The sequence below is a fragment of the Engraulis encrasicolus genome, chromosome 11, assembly GCF_034702125.1.
Source record: "Engraulis encrasicolus isolate BLACKSEA-1 chromosome 11, IST_EnEncr_1.0, whole genome shotgun sequence".
Lineage (NCBI taxonomy): Eukaryota > Metazoa > Chordata > Actinopteri > Clupeiformes > Engraulidae > Engraulis > Engraulis encrasicolus.
The window spans coordinates 16431098-16451097 of NC_085867.1; the positions used below are offsets into that span (position 1 = coordinate 16431098).

The 20000-nt window shown below is 46.1% G+C and overlaps 2 protein-coding genes across 3 annotated transcripts in view; one reads left to right on the forward strand and one right to left on the reverse strand.

Moving 5' to 3' along the window:
- The window catches only part of vcanb (versican b), a 303281-nt gene that overhangs the window by 184103 nt on the left and 99178 nt on the right, over nucleotides 1-20000 (reverse strand). The gene's annotated exons all lie outside the window — the stretch shown is intronic.
- Nucleotides 1-20000, forward strand: part of ssbp2b (single stranded DNA binding protein 2b) — a 126092-nt gene that overhangs the window by 12331 nt on the left and 93761 nt on the right. For both annotated transcript variants that reach the window (XM_063210035.1, XM_063210036.1), the window contains exons 2-4: nucleotides 7403-7475; nucleotides 11846-11907; nucleotides 13361-13445. In XM_063210035.1, coding sequence (XP_063066105.1) covers nucleotides 7403-7475; nucleotides 11846-11907; nucleotides 13361-13445 — 220 coding nt within the window. The remainder of the gene's footprint in view (nucleotides 1-7402; nucleotides 7476-11845; nucleotides 11908-13360; nucleotides 13446-20000) is intronic.

The window sequence follows — 20000 nt, forward strand, 5'->3', positions numbered from 1 at the left end:
TTTAGTTGCATGTGCAGATGTGGGCGCAGTATAGTGTTTATCCTGACTCATTTTGTGTGTGTGTGTGTGTGTGTGTGTGTGTGTGTGTGTGTGTGTGTGTGTGTGTGTGTGTGTGTGTGTGTGTGTGTGTGTGTGTGTGTGTGTGTGCTTGAGAGAGATGGAGAGGGAGAGATTATGATAGAAGTCTACCTCTCTTGGTCTCGCCCTGTCTGTCTGCTGTCTGCCTGTCTCTCTCTCTCTCTCTCTCTCTCTCTCTCTCTCTCTCTCTCTCTCTCTCTCTCTCTCTCTCTCTCTCTCTCTCTCTCTCTCTCTCTCTCTCTCTCTCTCTCTCTCTCTCTCACACACACACACTGGCAATGTTACCTTTCATGTTCATCTTTATGGCCAGAGAGGTGCTCATGGGTGTTGGGATGAAGAGGTTTGGTTGCTTGGTGGGTTGGTTGATGGCAGGTTGTTTCATCATTTCTCCACCAGACACTCTGAGAGGCTGAGGCTGAGGCTGAATTTCATGAGGCTGGTGTGGTGTGGCGAAGCCTGGGATTCTCACTGGACTGAAGTGAGGGGAGAGGAGGGCAGGGGAGTGGATGGAGATGGAAGGGAAGGTGAGGGAGGGGAGGGGAGAGGAAGGGGAGGTGAGGGGAGTGGATTCATCGAAGGGGAGGGGAGGTGAGGGGAGTGGATGGAAGAGGAGGTGAGTGGAGGGAGGGGAGGGGAAGGGGAGGTGAGGGGAAGGGAGGGAGGTGAGGGGAGGGGAAGGGGAGGGCAGGTGAGGGGAGTAGAGGGAAGGGGAGGTGAGGGGAGTGGCTTCATCGAAGGTGAGGGGAGTGAATGGAGTGGATGGAAGAGGAGGTGAGTGGAGGGAGGGGAGTGGAGGGAGGAACTGACGGAAGGGTAGTCAGGGAGGGAAGTGAAGGGAGGAGGGTACTGAAGTGAAGGAGGAGAAGGGAACTGAAGCGATGGGAGGAGAGGGGAGGGTGGAGGGTAGCTGCCCTAGTCCCAGGCCAGACTCTTGACATGAAGTGTATGTGTGTATACTCTACTTAAAAAAAAACACTAACCCCCCTGCCCTGTGCATCTCCGCTTGTTGTTCTGTATATTTACTGTGCGTTTCGTATCTGCTAGTGATGTTGGCTATGATTATGTCCTCGGTTGTAAGTCGCTTTGGGTAAAAAGTGTCTACCAAATGCAATGTAATGTATTGTAATGTAGTGTAGAACAGAAGCAGAGGGATGGCAGAGGAAGGGAGAGGAGAGCTGAAGAGATCCGAGGGGAACCTGGGGAGGCGAGGGGAGGGGAGGGGAGGGGGGGTGATAGTGGCAAGGAGAGGGGAGAACTGAAGCCCTGGGAGGCTGAAGTGAGGGGAGGGGTGAACCAGAGGTTTGGGAGGGAGAAACTGAAGCATGGGTTTGGTAAGGGAGCAGAGGAGTGAGGAGGGGAGGAAGGGGGGGGACCTCAGGACTCTCACTTCTCTCTGGAGCCTTCCTCTTCCGCGTTTCCTTTCTGGTTTCTATATGTGGAGCTGTGGCCCAGCAGGGGTGTATACAGTGTGTGTGTGTGTGTGTGTGTGTGTGTGTGTGTGTGTGTGTGTGTGTGTGTGTGTGTGTGTGTGTGTGTGTGTGTGTGTGTGTGTTTGTGTGTGTCGGTGTCTGTGTCTGTGTGTGCACGTGCACGTGTGTGCTTGTGTGTGTGTGCACGTGTGTGTGCGTGTGCGTGTGCGTGTGTCTGTGTCTGTGTGTGTGTGCATGTGCGCGTGTGTGTGTGTGTGTGTGTGTGTGTGTGTGTGTGTGTGTGTGTGTGTGTGTGTGCATGTGCGCGCGCGTGTGTGTGTGTGCGTGTGCGTGTGTGTGGTGTTGGGTTAGTTGGACTCAGTGTGACCCCCACCTCCTACCCAACACATTACCACCCACACACACCCAAAACATCACCGCCCCTGTCATGTCCATCACCATGGCAATACCTAAAGTTTACAGACTCCAGTCTTGAGTGGTAGCTGATACCTCCCCTCTTTCAAACTCCCCTCTCACCATCGCCACTACCAGCACCCTGTCTCCTTCCTCCTGTTCTCTCTCTCTCTTTCTCTCTCTCTCTCTCTCCCTTTCTCTCTCTCTCTCTCTCTCTCTCTCTCTCTCTCTCTCTCTCTCTCTCTCTCTCTGCCTTCCTGTTCCTTCCTCCCACTCAAAGCCTTTCATCTTTGTCACTATTTGCGTCAGTAGTATCCCTAGTTATTATCCTCGCCACATAGCCACGCTCAGAAGTCCTTTTGTTCCCCCTCTCTCTGCAATCGCCAGCTCTCTCTCTCTCTCTCTCTCTCTCTCTCTCTCCTCTGTCTCTCTGTCTCTCTCCCTCTCTTTCTCCCCTCTCTCTCTCTCTCTCTCTCTCTCTCTCTCTCTCTCTCTCTCTCTCTCTCTCTCTCTCTTCCCCTCTCTCTCTCCTTTTCTTCTCCTGTTTCACCTTATTCCCATACCTGGAAAAGTAAAAGCGGTGTGAAATGAGTGTTGAGTCTTGTCGTGACTGGTGAGTGACTTCCAATGAGGGAGTGGGCAAAGCAATGTGATGGAGCTGCTGCTACTACATATGTGTGAAAGGACTTTCCACTCTCTCGTTTGTTTGTTGTTTTGATTTTTCAAACATAGAGAGTTTTCAAAGGGGGTTTTCAATTATTGTTGAGGGCTAAATTGACTTTGAAGCAGTACGCCAATTAGTGATGGGCATGTTGGTTTCAAACGTAAACACTGTTTATGCAAGGTGCAGCCTCCTTCTTGAAACATTCAACAGTTGTACAGTCCAGTACCACCATGTTGCATGTTTCTTCCTACTACAGAAGTCATTGAATGTCGGAAGCCAGTTGGAGTTGTTGTTCAGTAAAATGAATATACGCTCACTGCACACATTGAACCAACTCTGCAGTTTAATAAATACTGCACACATAGGTCAGGTGAAAACATACCTAATGCATAAAAGGACGCAAATGTGATATGTGGGCTGAAGAGGCAAAGCTTTCAAAATACGTAATAAGATTCTCCCAGAACTTTTTGCGTGTAAGAGAGACAAACATTGCTTACAATGTGTAATCTAGTAAAACCAGGTAGAACCATAGATTGTAGATAGTAACTTTTGAAGTTTGAAGTAAGTTTTGAAACCATCATGGCAGGGCACTGGTCTCGTGTGTGTGTGGTGTGTGTGCATGTGCGAGTGCACGCGCATGTGTATGTGTGTGTGTGCCTGACTCTGCCTGTGTTTGTGTACGAGTATGTGTGAAACAGTCCTGTCATGGACTGCAGGTGACGTAATATCAGAAGCCACAACACACACACACACAAACACACACACACACACACACACACACACACACACACACACACACATACACACACACACACACACACACACACACACACACACACACACACACACACCACACACACACACACACAAACACACAAACACACACACACACACACACACACACACACACACACACACACACACACACACACACACACACACACTCCCTTTCCCCGCTATCGGTGACAGCAGCACTCAGGGATCCATAGGCACACAGTACTCCAGCCAGTCAGCCAGCCACTCCTGACCAGGCTCTTGTCATGTACAGCTGATGCAAGGAACAGAAATAAGACACTAGACATGGCTGCCATCCAGAAGTTTTTTTTTCTTCTATACTTTGCTTCTCGTCCTACCACACTTATAGACACCAGTATGAGAGAGAGAGAGAGAGAGAGAGAGAGAGAGAGAGAGAGAGAGAGAGAGAGAGAGAGAGAGAGAGAGAGAGAGAGAGAGAGAGAGAGAGAGAGAGAGACAGACAGACAGACAGACAGAGAGACAGAGACAGACAGACAGACAGACAGAGAGACAGAGACAGAGACAGAGAGACAAGGGAGAATGGTTTAACCTGCATGTGTCAACATGGAACTACCATACTTGTAGACATGGTGAGTGTGTAAGTAAGAAGAGCAAGATAGAGTGTGAGGGAGAGAGGGAGAGAGAGGGGTGGGGGGTGGTAAGGGAGAGTGGTTTTAACCTGCACGTGTCAACATGGATCTGCACACGCGTCAGGGCATCAGCGTCGGCGGCCGTGAAAGTGTGCTGCCCTCAGGGCGATCATGAGCCGCCTCTCCTGTTTCCTGTCGGCTGCGTCGCGCTCGCTGGGTTGGTCGGCCGGACGGTGCGTTCCGTGTTCCTCGGTGGCCGTGCGGCTTGCCTGCCGCCGTCGTGTTCCGGCTAATGGATCTCGCATCTGCTGCTGTAACACCGAGGTCAACTCGCGGCTTGATGGACTCCTCCATAATTCAGAGCGGAGCAGGATCTCTTTTCTCTCTGATGCTTCTCCTCCTCCCGCCTCTTGAGGCACGCACACAGGTCACAGGCTCATCACAGTCGCGCTGGTGGTGATTTCATTCATTTTTTTTGGTCTTTGCTTTTCTTTCCATAAAGGTGCTGGTCAAAGCAATCTGTAGTCATTTTCTTTTGTTCTTGAATATAGTTTTAGGGGCTTTTCTGACTTTTTTCAGTGGGACAGTGTGAAATGGTGACAGGAAGTGAGGCGGATAGAGCGAGAGATGAGGGAGGATCGAGAAATGACCCTGGGCCGGAATTGAACCCCGGTCCCAAGCATAACATACAGTGCCTTAGCCCTTTTAGCCACAGTCAATTAGAGACCGACCGATTGATCAGCCGGCCGATTTAATCAGCCGATTTTTGCTCATTTTTAAACAATCCGCATCGGCCGATTTTCTTATTTGGCCTCGCCGATTTTAAGTCAGGCACATCCATGGGCAGCTACTTGCTGGTGGTCACCAGCGTGATGTTTCGCTCTAAACTCTAGTAACGGACAAGTGTCTAAGTGACATTTTTACAAAAAGAGGACGCAAAACTAACATATGAAAGCTTTATAACATTGTCATCCCATGTCCATTCGTTTTCAATGGCATCGGAGATGAAGACGAAATGAAAGCTGCTGGTGTTGTGACTAGTGCCTTAAATAAAATTAATATTTTTAAAATTAATATAGCATTTTTAGCATGTTAATTAGGGACAATACGATAGCATATCGACTTTAAAAATCAGCCCAAAATATTGTCAGGTCACATCCGCCATTGGCTGACTCTGACCACTAAATATCGGCATCGGCTTTAGAAAAACCCATATCGTCTCTACAGCCAATGCCCAGTCGGTTTGTTTTTTCGCTTTTTCCCTTTTGCACTATTGATCCCCTGTTTGACCCCCTTGCTTCGCTGCCACCAAAGGTGACAGACTTGATAGAGAGCATTAAGGGATACCTGGTGGAGCAGCAGAGGTAAATAAACATCTGGTTTATGGCGAGGGCTTGTTGTTGTCAGTGTTTTTGCGCATAAATAATTAATTGTGTCCTTTTGTTGCTTTCATGCCTTTCTCGTCTCAGTGGGTGGCGTGTGTGTGTATGTGTGTGTGTGTGTGTGTGTGTGTGTGTGTGTGTGTGTGTGTGTGTGTGTGTGTGTGTGTGTGTGTGTGTGTGTGTGTGTGTGTGTGTGTGTGTGTGTGTGCATGTGTGCGCATGTGTGTGTGTGTGTGTGTGTGTGTGTATGTGTGTGTGTGTGAGAGAGAGAGAGAGAGAAACAGAGAGACACAGAGAGACACAGAGAGAGAGAGAAGCCTGACAACTGAAAGTGACATCGCAGCGCTGCCTCAGGCACTCAGGACACAGCGTGGATGTATTTGGGAAGAAAGAATCATGGGGGCCTTGCTCTGACAAGGCCATCTTTTGAGGATAGTATTAAATATTATTATTCACAGGAGAGGGGCCACCAAAGAGACATTCATTCACAAGTCCCAAACAGTTTCTGGCACCGCTTCCTGCCCGACACTTCAGAAAATATAATATGTCTCAAAGAGAGAGAGAGAGAGAGAGAGAGAGAGAGAGAGAGAGAAATAAAGAAAGAGTGACGTTTAATGGCAAAGAAATGTCTCTATGCCCGCCCACCGGCCCGAACTCAAACTTGAGTGCTGTCTTGGTACTGATGCTGATGCAGTGTCCTGACATGAACTCGACTTGCTCCTTCGCGTTGGTGGAGCACAGCTCTGCTGATCAATAACCCCCACCTGCTAATGTTCTCCTCCCTCCATCCTTACATCCCTTCATCCATCCCTCCCTCTCACCCCTCCACCCCCCCCCCCCCCCCCCCCCGCATCCATTCCATCCCTCCATCACTCCCTCTATAGTTTCCTTCCATGCCTGCCGTCCCCGCTTGGTCATTTAGTTTGCCACCGAGACAGTGATGAAGTGATGTGTTGAACACTCAGCTGACAGTAAAAAAAGATGTTTACCATCAGATTTGCGCCATCTGATAGATCACTCTGGCACTCTGGCACCTGGCGTACACAGGGCTGGTCTGGTTATCTGGCATATAGAGTATTCTGACAGTCCTTACGGGCCTATGCTGTTTGTTTTTGTTTTGACCCCCCCCTTACAGACTGGTTCACCATTTAGATGGGTCAGCCCGTTGGTCCATCATTAATATAGACAATGGACTGAGCTTAATGTAATATTGTGTAAAAATAGGAGAGGGGGGGGGGTGTTTTTGGTCCCAATCCAGCTGAGCATACGGTACTTCGTCGCATAGACCCTGCCAGACCCTGAGTACTAAGAGTGAACTTGACGCCCATGGGTGCGTGAACACCGGTAAAATTGGCAGTGTTAAATCATAATTAAGACAGTCCAATATAACACTCGTCGTGCTGGCTGTGCTCTCTACAGTAAGTGTTATTGAGTGCAATTATCCCTACCTACCTAATTTGCTGTGTATGGTTAGGCTTCATGCAGGATTCCTCTGCTATGTGCTGCTTTCGATAGCTTCAACAGATTTGAAATCTGTCTCTTTCTCCGGCTTTTGTTTTGGACATTGTGTGGATCAGAGAGGAGTGTGGTGGCAGGGAGCGGAGGCTGATCTTAAAAGCTGCTCTGTGTGAGTTGTAAACAGACCTTGTAAAAAGATGAAGACAAACATGTGTTGTAGTGACATCAGCCGTAAGGACTCCAGCCAACGTGCTGAGTGAAAACTAGTTTCTCTTGTCGAGATGTCAAGCAAATATCATATGCGTCTGCAGTGTGGGGAGTCTGTGATGCATGTAATGTAATGTCTGGGCTGTGGGTAGGTCACTGGCTGATGATGTATGCCTCCGGCACTACTGATGTCTGCTTATTGACAGCTGATCCTCCAGGGGTTTTTAAAAATGTATCTGATGTTCTTCACATCACACTGCTTATTTTATCTTATCTCACTCTTGTCTGTCTGTCTGTTTGTCTGTCTGTCTGTCTGTCGGTCTCTCTCTCTCTCTCTCTCTCTCTCTCTCTCTCTCTCTCTCTCTCTCTCTCTCTCTCTCTCTCTCTCTCTCTCTGTCTCTCCAGGTTAGCGCTCTACGTGTATGAGTATTTGCTACATGTAGGAGCCCAGAAGTCAGCACAGACGTTCCTCTCAGAGGTAAGCAAATTCCTCCTGGCGCAAATTCCTCCTGGGGTGGTGAGGGTAAGGACACAGGGGTGCTGGGTTGTAGTTGGTGGGTAAGGGGTTAATATGACTGTGGATAGGCGAGTAAGGGAAAGAGGGTCGGTGGTGGTCAGAGGGTAGTAAAAGGTCATAGTTTGGCAGTGCATGGGGAGATAACACAAAAGAAAGAAAGCCCATTGGGAAACTCCAACTCCCATTGTCATTGTGACACAGCACTCCACAGCACACAAGTGAACACTGCACACTGCACACAACGAAATTGCATTTATGCCTCACCCGTGCAAGGGGGCAGCCCTCAGTGGCGCCCCATGGGGAGCAGTGCGGTGGGACGGTACCATGCTCAGGGTACCTCAGTCATGGAGGAGGATGGGGGAGAGCACTGGTTGATTACTCCCCCCACCAACCTGGCGGGTCGGGAGTCGAACCGGCAACCTCTGGGATGCAAGTCTGACGCCCTAACCGCTCACCCATGACTGCCCGCTCACCCATGACTACCCAAGGGGGGTACACAAGGTGCTGCTTACTGAAGTGCCATACATTTAGCTGTAGCGAAGGTGTTCCCATCAGAGGTAATCTTCAAGTAGGAAGGCATAGGTGCGCTCAACTTCTAGGATAGAAGTCAACCTTTGTGAGTGTGAGTTAACGAACTATCCACAGCATTGACGATTGAGGGCTGAAATGATAAGCAATGAGAGTGCGCCTTTTCCCACTTTAAACTTGTCAGAGCCAAGCAAGCCCCTGTTGGGAGTGGTTTTGGTTCGGAAAAGGGGGTCAAAGGGAAGAAGGGAGGTGAAGAAGAAGGTTCTGGTTCTATTTGAGGTACTGTACCGTCCCATGCAGCTTTAATTGGTGAACGGTCTGCACGCTTGAAACCATTGAATGCACGCTTGAACCACCCCCTGTAGCCTTGCTTGGAAGCCTTTTAGGCAACAAGAGGTTTTGGTAACACTTTATTTTAGGGATACATCTATTAGCACTAATACATACAATGTGCCTGTATAAGCAACTTATAAGGTATGTACAAAGCAAAATCAAACATTTGTTAGGCATGTATTCGCAAATGTCTTGTTAATGCGCAATAAGGGATTTATTACCAATTTAACCTTAGTAAGGACCTAGTAATAATAATAATAATAATAATTGTATTTGTATAGCACTGTGTCATACAAGGCATGTAACTCAAAGTGCTTAACAAATGGGAAAAAAAAACATTGTTAGAGATAGTTTTAAAAGGAGAGGTATAGAGGAGAGGCAGAAAAAGCAGGAAGGCAGAGGAAGAAGAGATAGACAGAGAATGTAGAGTCATAAGGTCAACGTAGGTTAGGACCAGGATTCTGAGATGTGTAAGGTCCATAGTGGCTGGGCCTATCATAAGTCATAGATAGTCACACAGAGATTGGGCGCTCAGGTGCGGCCCCTGGTGGCATCAGGGGTGAGGAAAAACTCCCTTTCGCTTGATTCATAGTTTGTAAGGGGGAAAAAAAGCTCAGTGAGGTCTGAGAAAAAAGACCCCCTATAGTCAGGAAGAAACCTCAGGCAGAGACCAGCGGCCACCTAGGGGAGCCCCCTGCCAGGGTTGGTTGCGAGTAGTAAGGGCGCTGCGGCAGCTGGGACACTATGACGCCTTGGCAGCTAGGAGTTGGCAAGGATGAAGAGGTGGGTCTTCAGCTGCTTCTTGAAGGAGTCGACGGAGGTGGCTGATCGGGTCTCGATGGGGAGGCCTTAGCGTTTGCTTAGTACATGCCTTACAAGTTACTTATGCAGGCATTAACATTGTATGTATTAGTGTTAAATAGATGTATCCCTAAAATAAAGTGTTACCGAAGTTTTCAAGGCTTTCTAGAGCAACAGCAAGCAGGTGGGTAGGCAGCAGGTGAAGCGAGACATGGCAAGGTGAGGCCAGGTAATGCACAAGAGGGAAGATGAGGTAACGCACAAGGTGCTGCTTCTTATTGAGGTACCACCCATGCAACCATGCTTGGAGGTAGCAAGAGCAACAGCAAGCGTGTTGGGTGGAGTGGGGTGGGGTGGGTAGCAGCCAGGCAGCCAAGGCAAAGCGAGGGAAGAAGGCACTCCTGGGGCTCGCCGCTAATTTAATTACATGCAAGGCGATGTGCTGAGCAAGCAGAAGACATTAGCTGTTTGCTGTCCACTTAATGGGAGTGGATGGGATGGGAGGTGGCGTGGCGTGGCGTGGTGTGGCGCCGTGCTATAAACTGGGGAAGACTCTCTCTTACAGCCAGGGGCGAATCTACCCGTTTTGGGGCCCTAGGCTAAATATAAACATGTGGCCCTCAGAATGCATTCTTAAAACACGTGACCAATTGACATGGAAGGAGTGAGGGTGCTAGTTTAGTGTTTTGTCTCGTATATATCTTCGATTACTTTACATAAGTGACAAATTAAGATCAGGCCTACTTTTGTGTGTTTATTGCGACAGGTGTAACAGTTGGGGCCCCCTATGGAGGACAGATTTGATTGGGGCCCTTGGCAATTGCCTAGGTTTGCTTAATGTAAAGTCCACCTCTGCTTACAGCAGCAGCAAGCCAAAGGCAATCAGCCATTGGAGGCCCGATGAGGATTATCAGCTTGAGACCTCATTGTTTATATGTAAATATGTCGCTACAATCGCTTCCTACATCGTTGGTATATGTACAGCCTCCGTGATGTTATCCATTTTAATAATGTATGTACCAGTGCGCTGGGATGCGTCTCTCCACCCGAAAGGAGGGGAAGTGTCCTTGGCAAAGTTGGAGTGGTGTCACATCGGCAGCATAATGATCGGGAAGCTTTTTTTTCTTCTCCCTCTCTGAGAATATGATGCGCTTGTCAGAATTAGCATAATGTGCATCCCCCTTCACCACAAGAGAAACAAAACTGTCACAGCTGAGAGCATTGTTTTTTTGTTTTTGAGTCGAGCGTCTGTCATTTGGAAAACAAGACAGCTTTGACATTGCTCCCCTCTCTCTCTCTCTCTCTCTCTCTCTCTCTCTCTCTCTCTCTCTCTCTCCCCTCCTCTCTCTCTCTCTCTCTCTCTCTCTCTCTCTCTCTCTCTCTCTCTCTCTCTCTCTCTCTGACTGTGTAGCTATGCTAATCCCCTAGTTTGCATATGAGTCATGAAAGTGGTGTATAGTACATTTCAATGCTCAGTGACATGACAAGGGGGGCCCTTTTTCTTACAAGGCAAGCCCCTCTGATCTTAGACAGGCTATTAGATGATGGGTGACAGAGAGATGATCTAAGTATCGTTTAGTTGTGAGTTAGCTTATTTCATGGGTGATGTACTATGACAGTACAAGGACCTCAACTTTTTTTCACCACGGACACCTTTCATGTATTTTTCACAGACTGGAAAAGTGACATACTCTGGAATATAATTAAGCATACTTTCTCTCATCTTGTAGGTTGTAAGTTAAAGTCTTTACTTATTTCAAGGTGAGACGTACACAGAATACGGAAATAATTTCAAAAAGTGGACAAGGCAATCAATTATGTGTAACTAGTTTCTCTCCCACATATCACAAAATGAGCCATGCCCTGACACCAGTCCATGGCGTAGTTATTGTGGACCACAGACGTAGTTTTTATATGAAAATTGTTTTAAAAAGCCAGAAATGCACAGATTTGGTATTACATTCCCATCACTGAGCAGAAGATTGGCTGAGGAGGTCAAAAGGAATGGAGATGTTGTGGAGCATTTGCATCATCACATTGTATTGAGGTATTTTTTGAAACGGTTTCAGGTTTCACCATCTGCCAGTCAAAGTGTTAGAGGTATTTCACAGGATCAAACGTATGAGTCAGAGTAAATAAATATAAAGATGTATTCAACACATTTCTAGAGTATGAATTGTGACTGTCAGCAGTCTAGCAGTCAGCAGTCTATCTTCAGTAAAAATAGGTTTGCATTCACACATACCGTATGTAAAGCAAGATGCACAGATACGCAGACCAACCAACACAGACGCAAGCACGCAAGCACACACACACACAAATACACACAAATACACATACACACACATCAATGGCCAACAGTCCCTACTGATGACACACAGACACACTGAGTGTCGGGAATTGTCACCGCACAACATCTATTGTCCCCAGTGTGTCTCTGTGGCCTGTGTCATCTGGTCTTACACAGTAGTCTCCCTCCACGCTCTCTGTCTCTCTCTGTCTCTCTCTGTCTCTCTCTGTCTCTCTCTCTCTCTCTCTCTCTCTCTCTCTCTCTCTCTCTCTCTCTCTCTCTCTCTCTCTCTCTCTCTCTCTCTCTCTCTATCTCTCCCCCCTCTCTCTCTCCCCCTCTCTTCTAATCTCTATATGCTTTCTGCTTTCCCCCTTTCTAGATAAGATGGGAGAAGAATATCACGTTAGGGGAGCCCCCTGGATTCTTACACTCATGGTGGTGGTGAGTATGTCCCTGTTTGTTTGTGCATGCGCGTGTGTGTGTGTGTGTGTGTGTGTGTGTGTGTGTGTGTGTGTGTGTGTGTGTGTGTGTGTGTGTGTGTGTGCCCGCACACATGTGTGTGTATGTATGTGTGTCGCAGTGGCGTGGAACAGGGGGGGGAAACCCTGACTCATTCTTAGGGCCCAGCACACCTGGGGGGGCCCCCGGGGGCCCTCCTGTGGAAAATGTCCCATGAAAAATGTTCTTGTGGGGCCCATGACAGAGGTTGTTCCTGGGGCCCCAAATTTGGTGCTGCGCCCTGTGTGTGTGTGTGTGTGTGTGTGTGTGTGTGTGTGTGTGTGTGTGTGTGTGTGTGTGTGTGTGTGTGTGTGTGTGTGCGTGTGTGCGTATGTGTGTGCATGCGTGCGTGCGTGTGTGCGTGTGTGCGTGCGTGCGTGCGTGCGTGCGTGTGTGTGCATGTCTGCATGTATGTGCATGCATGTGTGTGTGTTTGCTTGAGTGTTTCAGTTATCACAGTTCACAGAATCTTGTCATGAAGCCTCTGCAGTCACAGGTAGTTTCACTTTGCCTGGTAAAACCAGACCCTAATTGACTTACTGAATAGGCTCGTGGACTCGCTTCATTTGGCTTTCTTTCCAGTCACTGCACCCAACAGACACACGTTCACACAAGTTCAGTTTGTAACCACTGGACCAAGTCTTAACAAATTGGCTACGGTCACTTTGGTGCTGTTGTACTTTGTACTTAACAACCAAGGCTGCAAGCTGGCATTGCATACGCATATGTAATGATGGCATTGTTAATGCATGCATGCAGTGGCTGGAACTTAAGTAATGACACAGGTTTGGTCAACCTTAAAGGACCTACGTATTTTTTTCTCAAAAAGCTACTTTTGACTGCACTTTACTGTAAAAGTCAAGTAAAGTCGGCTTTATTGTCAATTTCTTTACATGCACTGGTCATACAAAGAATGGAAATTACGTTTCTTACTTTCCCATGCAGACGTAGACATACTAAAAAAGTAGCAAAACTGCATTCATGGGGCCCTTAAATTCTAGCTGCATCTCTTACTGCTGCCTTCGCTGAAAACCTTCATACTTTCAGTTTCAAATGAATGCACAAATGTACAGTAATACTTTACTCAGCATCAATATCACAAAATCACATACGTTTTGCATTTTGTTACTAATTATGAAGATGTAGGCCTATCAGAACATGCCATTGTTGAGTGCCATTGTGAGTGCTAGTATTGACTTGAATTGTTGAATTGTTGAATTGCACAAATGTACTGCTTTGCTCGGCGTCAATACCACTAAATCATTTACACGTGTTTTCATTTTTTGTTGTATTCTGTTACTAAATATGAAGATGTATTTCGAACATGCCATTGTCGAGTGCCGCTCTGAGTTGCCACTGGCATTGACTTGCATTGTTGTGTCTTCCACTTGTGCAGTGTATTCTGGGACCTGTACTGCGCGGCGCCCGAGAGGAGGGAGACATGCGAGCACTCGAGCGAAGCCAAGGCTTTCCATGACTATGTGAGTACAGTACTCTGACTGGAGGAGCACTTGCTGTGACTGTGTGTGCATCATTCTGTTCATATGCTGCATGGAGAGGTGCGAGCTTAGTTAAGCAGCGTTTTTGTATTGATGGTGTTGATTTTGAGACAGGCATGCCACGGGGCTCCACGCTAACTACTGTATGCAATCCTACATGGTGCCCCTTTCAGATGCAAAACTCTGTAGGCCCCTACAACTGTCCAAAAAAGAGCACAGGCACTCTGGGACTTCAGAAAACTATTAAAAAGCCTTTAATATAACAGTTATTATATTATAGGCTTTTATTAAATGCTTTTTATATATTTAATATTTTTCTCAAATCTCAGAGTGCCTCTGTTCTGCTCCCGTTTTTGGACTTTTTTGGATTTCAACTGGTACAGATGAGCACCTGAGTAACATTATTTGCACAGTCTTCTTAGCGCTCTAAGCCTTTGTGTGGCTTCCCTGTACTACTGCTTTTGGATGAATTTACAGTAATAAATTGTGCAATTATATACAATTTTGACAAACATATTCAAGTCCATCTCCACTTAGATTGTTTTGGGTTGCTTTGTTTCCATTCAATACTAATATTTCAATTACAGTTTGATTGTGATTGAGAAAGAGTTGCTATGAAAATGAATTCATTTTGTGCATATTTCCGGACAAATGAGAGAGTTTTGCTTCAGAACTCTTCATGTTATCCTTGTATGTTTTCCAGTTCTTATGGCACCATTGCAGATGCTCAGCATACATGGTGGAATGTTAGGGCTATAGTTTTGGAAATTGTGTTGTCCCCCCCATAAAGATAATACTTTGGGACCCCACTCCAACCATATCATAGCTTGCTTTGGGCCCATGTGAAGCTTTTGCTTCCTTGAATCGTCCTCATGTAACCCCCCTTAGCGGTGACCCTGAATTCTGGGTTGGGTTTGTGATCGCCTCGTAAACACGGCATCACTGCGGATGCCCAGTAAATAAGTGGTTGGTGGTGGGGCGACTCTGCCATGCTGCATTCGGGCACGTGCCAGAGATGAGGACATACTTGGATGGTGTGCTGAGCTGGTCGCTGAGTGGGCATGGGGCTCACTAAACGGGCACATTAACAGTGTATTGTCTGTATGAAATAGGACTTTATGACTGTGCAAGTTTCCTGGCTTCTGGCTGCTCGATGGGCTCCCTCTGTGTTCGCTTGTTGCTGTGTTGCGACAGTCACTGGTGCTGTGGTGGACTCTCAGAGGAGGATGCTACTGTACACCTCTCCCTCCCACACACACACACACACACACACACACACACACACACACACACACACACACACACACACACACACACACACACACACACACACACACACACACACACACACACACAAACACACACAAACACACACCAATCAACCAAAGATATGCACTCCTAGGTCTCCTAGGGCGAAAATGGTGAATTTCACTTTTTTTTTAGAAAAGCGGTGTTCACCGTTGTGGTTGACATTAAGTGATTTTTCTACTTGAAAAACTGCATCCTCAGACGATTTTGCTGCGTGTGTGTGTGTTAGCATTCTCCTCAGTCTACCCGGAGGGATACACTGCAGAGTGGTGCTTTAGTGGTCTTTGTTCCTTTGTTGTTGTTGTTGTGTTGTGTTGCCCGTCATTGGTTTGCTGTGGACCGCCTCTCAGACCCTGCTTACACGGATATGTTTGTAAACACATCCAGGGCTCTAAATTTACTTTTTTTTTCATCACCAGCCAAAATGGCTAGTAGACGTTAATCTCACTGGCCAAACACATGCTCACATATGGGTCAAAGTGGCCAGTTAGTTTTCTTTTCTACTAGCCAAACTGAATTCTCAACAGCGTTTGGCCAGTTTGCGGGTGTCAATTCAGAACCCTGAACACATCCATTTGGGCTTACACCTAAATGGATTTCTAGCTCCCTAAAATTGATATTTTTCTACAATGCACCTGTCACGATAGTGATCCACATCTTGTAGACGGGATCAAACTATCTAAACGGATTAAAACAATCTTTTTTTGAAGAGATCCATATGTGTGTAACCAAGGCCACAGAGCTGGATGTTTTGCATGGAGCAGGTGTTGCTAAGTGGATGGGCTTTGTCTCCTGTGAGGAGTAAGCACTCTATGCAAATGAAAACACTCTCTGTTTCTTGTTTTCTATCATTCTCTCTCTCTCTCCAGCTCTCTCTCTATCTCGATATATATCTGTCTGCTTCTCTCTCTCTCTCTCTCTCTCTCTCTCTCTCTCTCTCTCTCTCTCTCTCTCTCTCTCTCTCTCTTTCTCACTCTCACAGTCTCACTCTCACTCCACTCCACCCCCACCCCCCCTCACTCACACACACGCACAAACAGGCACACGCACAAACACAAACACAAGCACGCACACACACACACACACACACACACACACACACACACACACACACACACACACACACACAACAAACACACACACAACAAACACTGCCCCCTCCCCCCCCCACACACACACACACACACACTCTCTCTCTCTCTCTCTTCCTCTCTGCGGGGGTCTTGTAGCAATCGCTACTGTGTGAACAAGCATACGGCCGGGTCAAAGAGAACATGTTGTCAGCCAGACAGGATGAAGAAAGAGAGCTGTGATGATGTAACTGCCGCAGACAAGCACAGCCGGCCAGTCTCAAGGAGCGGAAGTGGAGGAGAGAGAGAGAGAGAGAGAGAGAGAGAGAGAGAGAGAGAGAGAGAGAGAGAGAGAGAGAGAGAGAGAGAGAGCTAGAGAGAGAGAGAGCAGAAGTGGAAGAGAGGGACTGATTTAGCTCTGTCCTTGTCCCTCACCTCCTGGGGTGAGGTGACCTTGCCCTGAGGGTCCCTGTGGACTCTGTGGCACTAGCAGCTCGGCAAAGAGTTCACTCCAGGTCAGCCTGACCGACACAAACTGGCATCACTCATACCGTTTTTCTTACAGTGTAAGATTTTTAGATTGATGCTGATGTTGTTATTGTGTTATGCAAGTTCCCAAACCATGTAAACACAGATGTAAACCTCCCATTTATATCTAACTGTGGTGAAATTTCGAAACAGTCTCACTGCTGCTGACTTCTCATAAAGGGTTCACTGCAGGTCAGCATGACTAACAAAAAACAGGAATCACTCATAGTGCTTTTATTCTTAGATTTGTCCTGTTGAAGCTTTTGATTTCAACTGTCAAATCACGCAAATGTACAAGTAACCCTGCAATTCATGTTGCACCGCTATGAAATCGATTCTTTTCTGAAGATTCTGAAGTTTCATAGCTGTGATGAGAAGAAAAAGTGCATACGTGTGTGCGAGCGTGCGTGCGTGTGTTTATTGGCATTCAATGTGTGTTGAGCACCAATATGACATGTCTATACATGTAAAGGTTCTTATTCATCCAGGTCATCCATGTTATTGAGAGAGATTAGCTGTAAGCAACTTGATTTGTTCATCCTCTACGCTCAGCTCAATGAAGACATCTGGGGCCGGATTCACAAAACTATTCTTAAGATAAATCTTAGGAAGATTCTTAAGAAAAAAACTAAGAAGTTCCTAAGATCTATCTTAAGTGAAATTCTTCAATATTTTCTTAAGAACAATGCCAGTTCTTAAGAACTTCTTAATTTCATCCTCACTTAAGAACTTTTTAGAATAATGCTTCTTAGTTGCCATGGGAATCAACAGGATTCTACCTACTCCAAACACTATGTAGGCCTAGAAAAAAAAAACTGCTTGCTCCTAAACATAATTTAATACTTTATCATCATTATTACTACAACATAGTTACAATGATAAGTATTATTGTTGTGATGATAATAATAATAACAATAATAATAACAATAATAATAATAATAATGATACAAATACATTAATAACATTTAATCAATATTTTGTTATTGTTGCTTACAGTAATACAATATACCTTTTGTATAATAGAGCCTATATAACATGTAGACTTATCTTAATATTTTAGTTGAACAAGCACATTCAATAGGCTTAAGGTAAAGCCACTAAAAGTTACATTGAATGAAAGCTTGTACAACAACAAAAAAACATATAAAAAATAGAGATTTCACACAGTCACAAAACATTCATAATAATCATATATTACATTAAAAAATATTTTTTTGAATTCCGTTTTGTGAAAATGGGTTCAAATAAATAAAATGTAACCGTTAAGACATGGTGTAGGGTTGTCTTAAATTTGAGAAGAAAACTAAGACAAATCTTAAGAAAATAGCCTTCAAGAATCTCAATATTCTTAACTTTTTTCTTAGGGGGAAATCTTGGGAAGAAAGTTAAGAAACAACTTAAGAATTCTGTTTGTGAATATGGAATCTTGTTAACTTTTGTCTTAAGTCAGAAAAGTGACAGTTAAGAACTATTTAGTTCTTAAGAAAGCTTTGTGAATCTGGCCCCAGGTTGCTTACAGCTAAACTGTTGTATATACAACATGTTGTATAGGTCAGTCATGGGTATGCGGTTAGGGCATCAGACTTGTAGCCCAAAGGCTCCCGACCCACCAGGTTGATGGGGGGGAGTAATTATCCAGGGCTCTCCCCCATCCTCCTCCATGACTTAGGTCCCCTGAGCATGGTACCGTCCCGCTACACTGCTCCCTTGGGGCGCCATTGGGGGCTGCCCCCTTGCACGACTGAGGCATAAATACAATTCCGTTGTGTGCAGTGTGCAGTGTTCACTTGTGTGCTGTGGAGTGCTGTGTCACAGTGACAACGGCAGTTGGAGTTTCACTTCACTTTCACTTTCATACAGTATGATATGACTAGTGCCGTGGGGCGAGTGCGCTGTAGTGGAACACTCCGTGGAGGACCAACAAGGGTTCACTTAAGGTCACCACGAAAAATGCATCAACTCACACCAACCAAAGAAATGCACTCCCAGCCCTGTGTATCTATCTGGCGGAGCAGCATAAGAAAATCTTCCAGAGAAGCGGCAGCGGTCACCGTTGTGGTTGACACTAAGTGATTTTTCTACTCGAAAAACTGCATCCTCAGATGATCTTGCTGCGTGTGTGTGTGTGTTAGGAATCTCCTCATGCTACCCTGAGGGATACACTGCAGAGTGGTGGTTTAGTGGTCACTTATATATACACACACACACACACACACACACACACACACACACACACACACACACACACACACACACACACACACACACACACACACACACACACACACAAATACACACACACACACACACACACACACAAACACACACACACACACACACACACACACACACACACACACACACACACACACACACACACACACACACACACACACACACACACACACACACACACACACACACACACACACACACACACCAGAGAATTGCTGCAAGAGCGAGTAAGAGCAAGTTACGTCACAACAATGGAAGTGCATGATGCTGGTAAAGTGGCTCTGTAAAGGCCTAGTAGTTGTTGGTAGTTGTGCGATATAATAGAATGGTTACAGTGATAACTTTGCATCGCCTTTTTCACACGATGCCAGACACCTTCAAACACTGACATATTCAATGCATTTGAAGAAGGTGTAAGTTGCATTCGGTGGCATAAACATGACACTACTGTTTTCCACTGCTTTCTGCCTGAAATAGGTATTTCTCTATCTGCTTTGGTTCAAAACAGAACTCTAAAGTCACAGTTAATAAGGCTATTCTTAGAAAATATAGGTGGTAGCCACCACAATAGGGACAAGGGACATTTAGTCTTTCCTACAAACACATGAAAAGATCAAGTGGTCAGTGTTGTTTTATTAATTTATTACGCCAAAATTGTAGGAAATTAATTATGGTTTGATGACTAGCAGCGGCGTAACAACTCGGTCACGGGCCCCGGTGCGAGTATCCAGCACGGGCCCCCGGAGGTTGTGCTAATTTTAGGATATTTTATCTAGCCATTACGGGTGAAAGGGTGGGCTATTTTCTTTGCAATTGCAACAGCATTGTGAGTGCTGCAACGATGTGCACATTTACATCATAGAGTATTTAAGTTATCTGTCCCAAAAAAAAAAAAACAGGACAAACGCAAAGAAAGGCTTTCGGAATATGTGTCTAGAGACCGGTTGAGACAGGGACAGGGGGCTGCGTGTGTGCTTGCGAGCGCACGGTGCCTGCTGACAGCAGGCTACACAGACGAGGGAGTCAACCATGCTGATCTTAAGCACCCCAGTTTAAACTTCATAAAAAAATAACACTAAGGACTTAAAAGATAGATGGCACAATCAACAGAATATGCCTTCATAATGATTTCAATATTCCACTACCCCACATACACAAGGTGCCATTGCAAAGTAGTTTTGCGTCCTTTGGCATCATCAAATAACGGCACTGCTGGTTATGGAAGACGGTCCCGGCTACCAAAAACATGGGAAAAGATGGAGACGGTGCATGGGTGGATACCAAGGAGTGGATACACAACATCCAAGACAACCATGACAACACATTGGTGACAGCCCACCAGTAAAACATACACAGATAGAGCTCTACACACGTCGTCCACTTATTTAGATTTCTT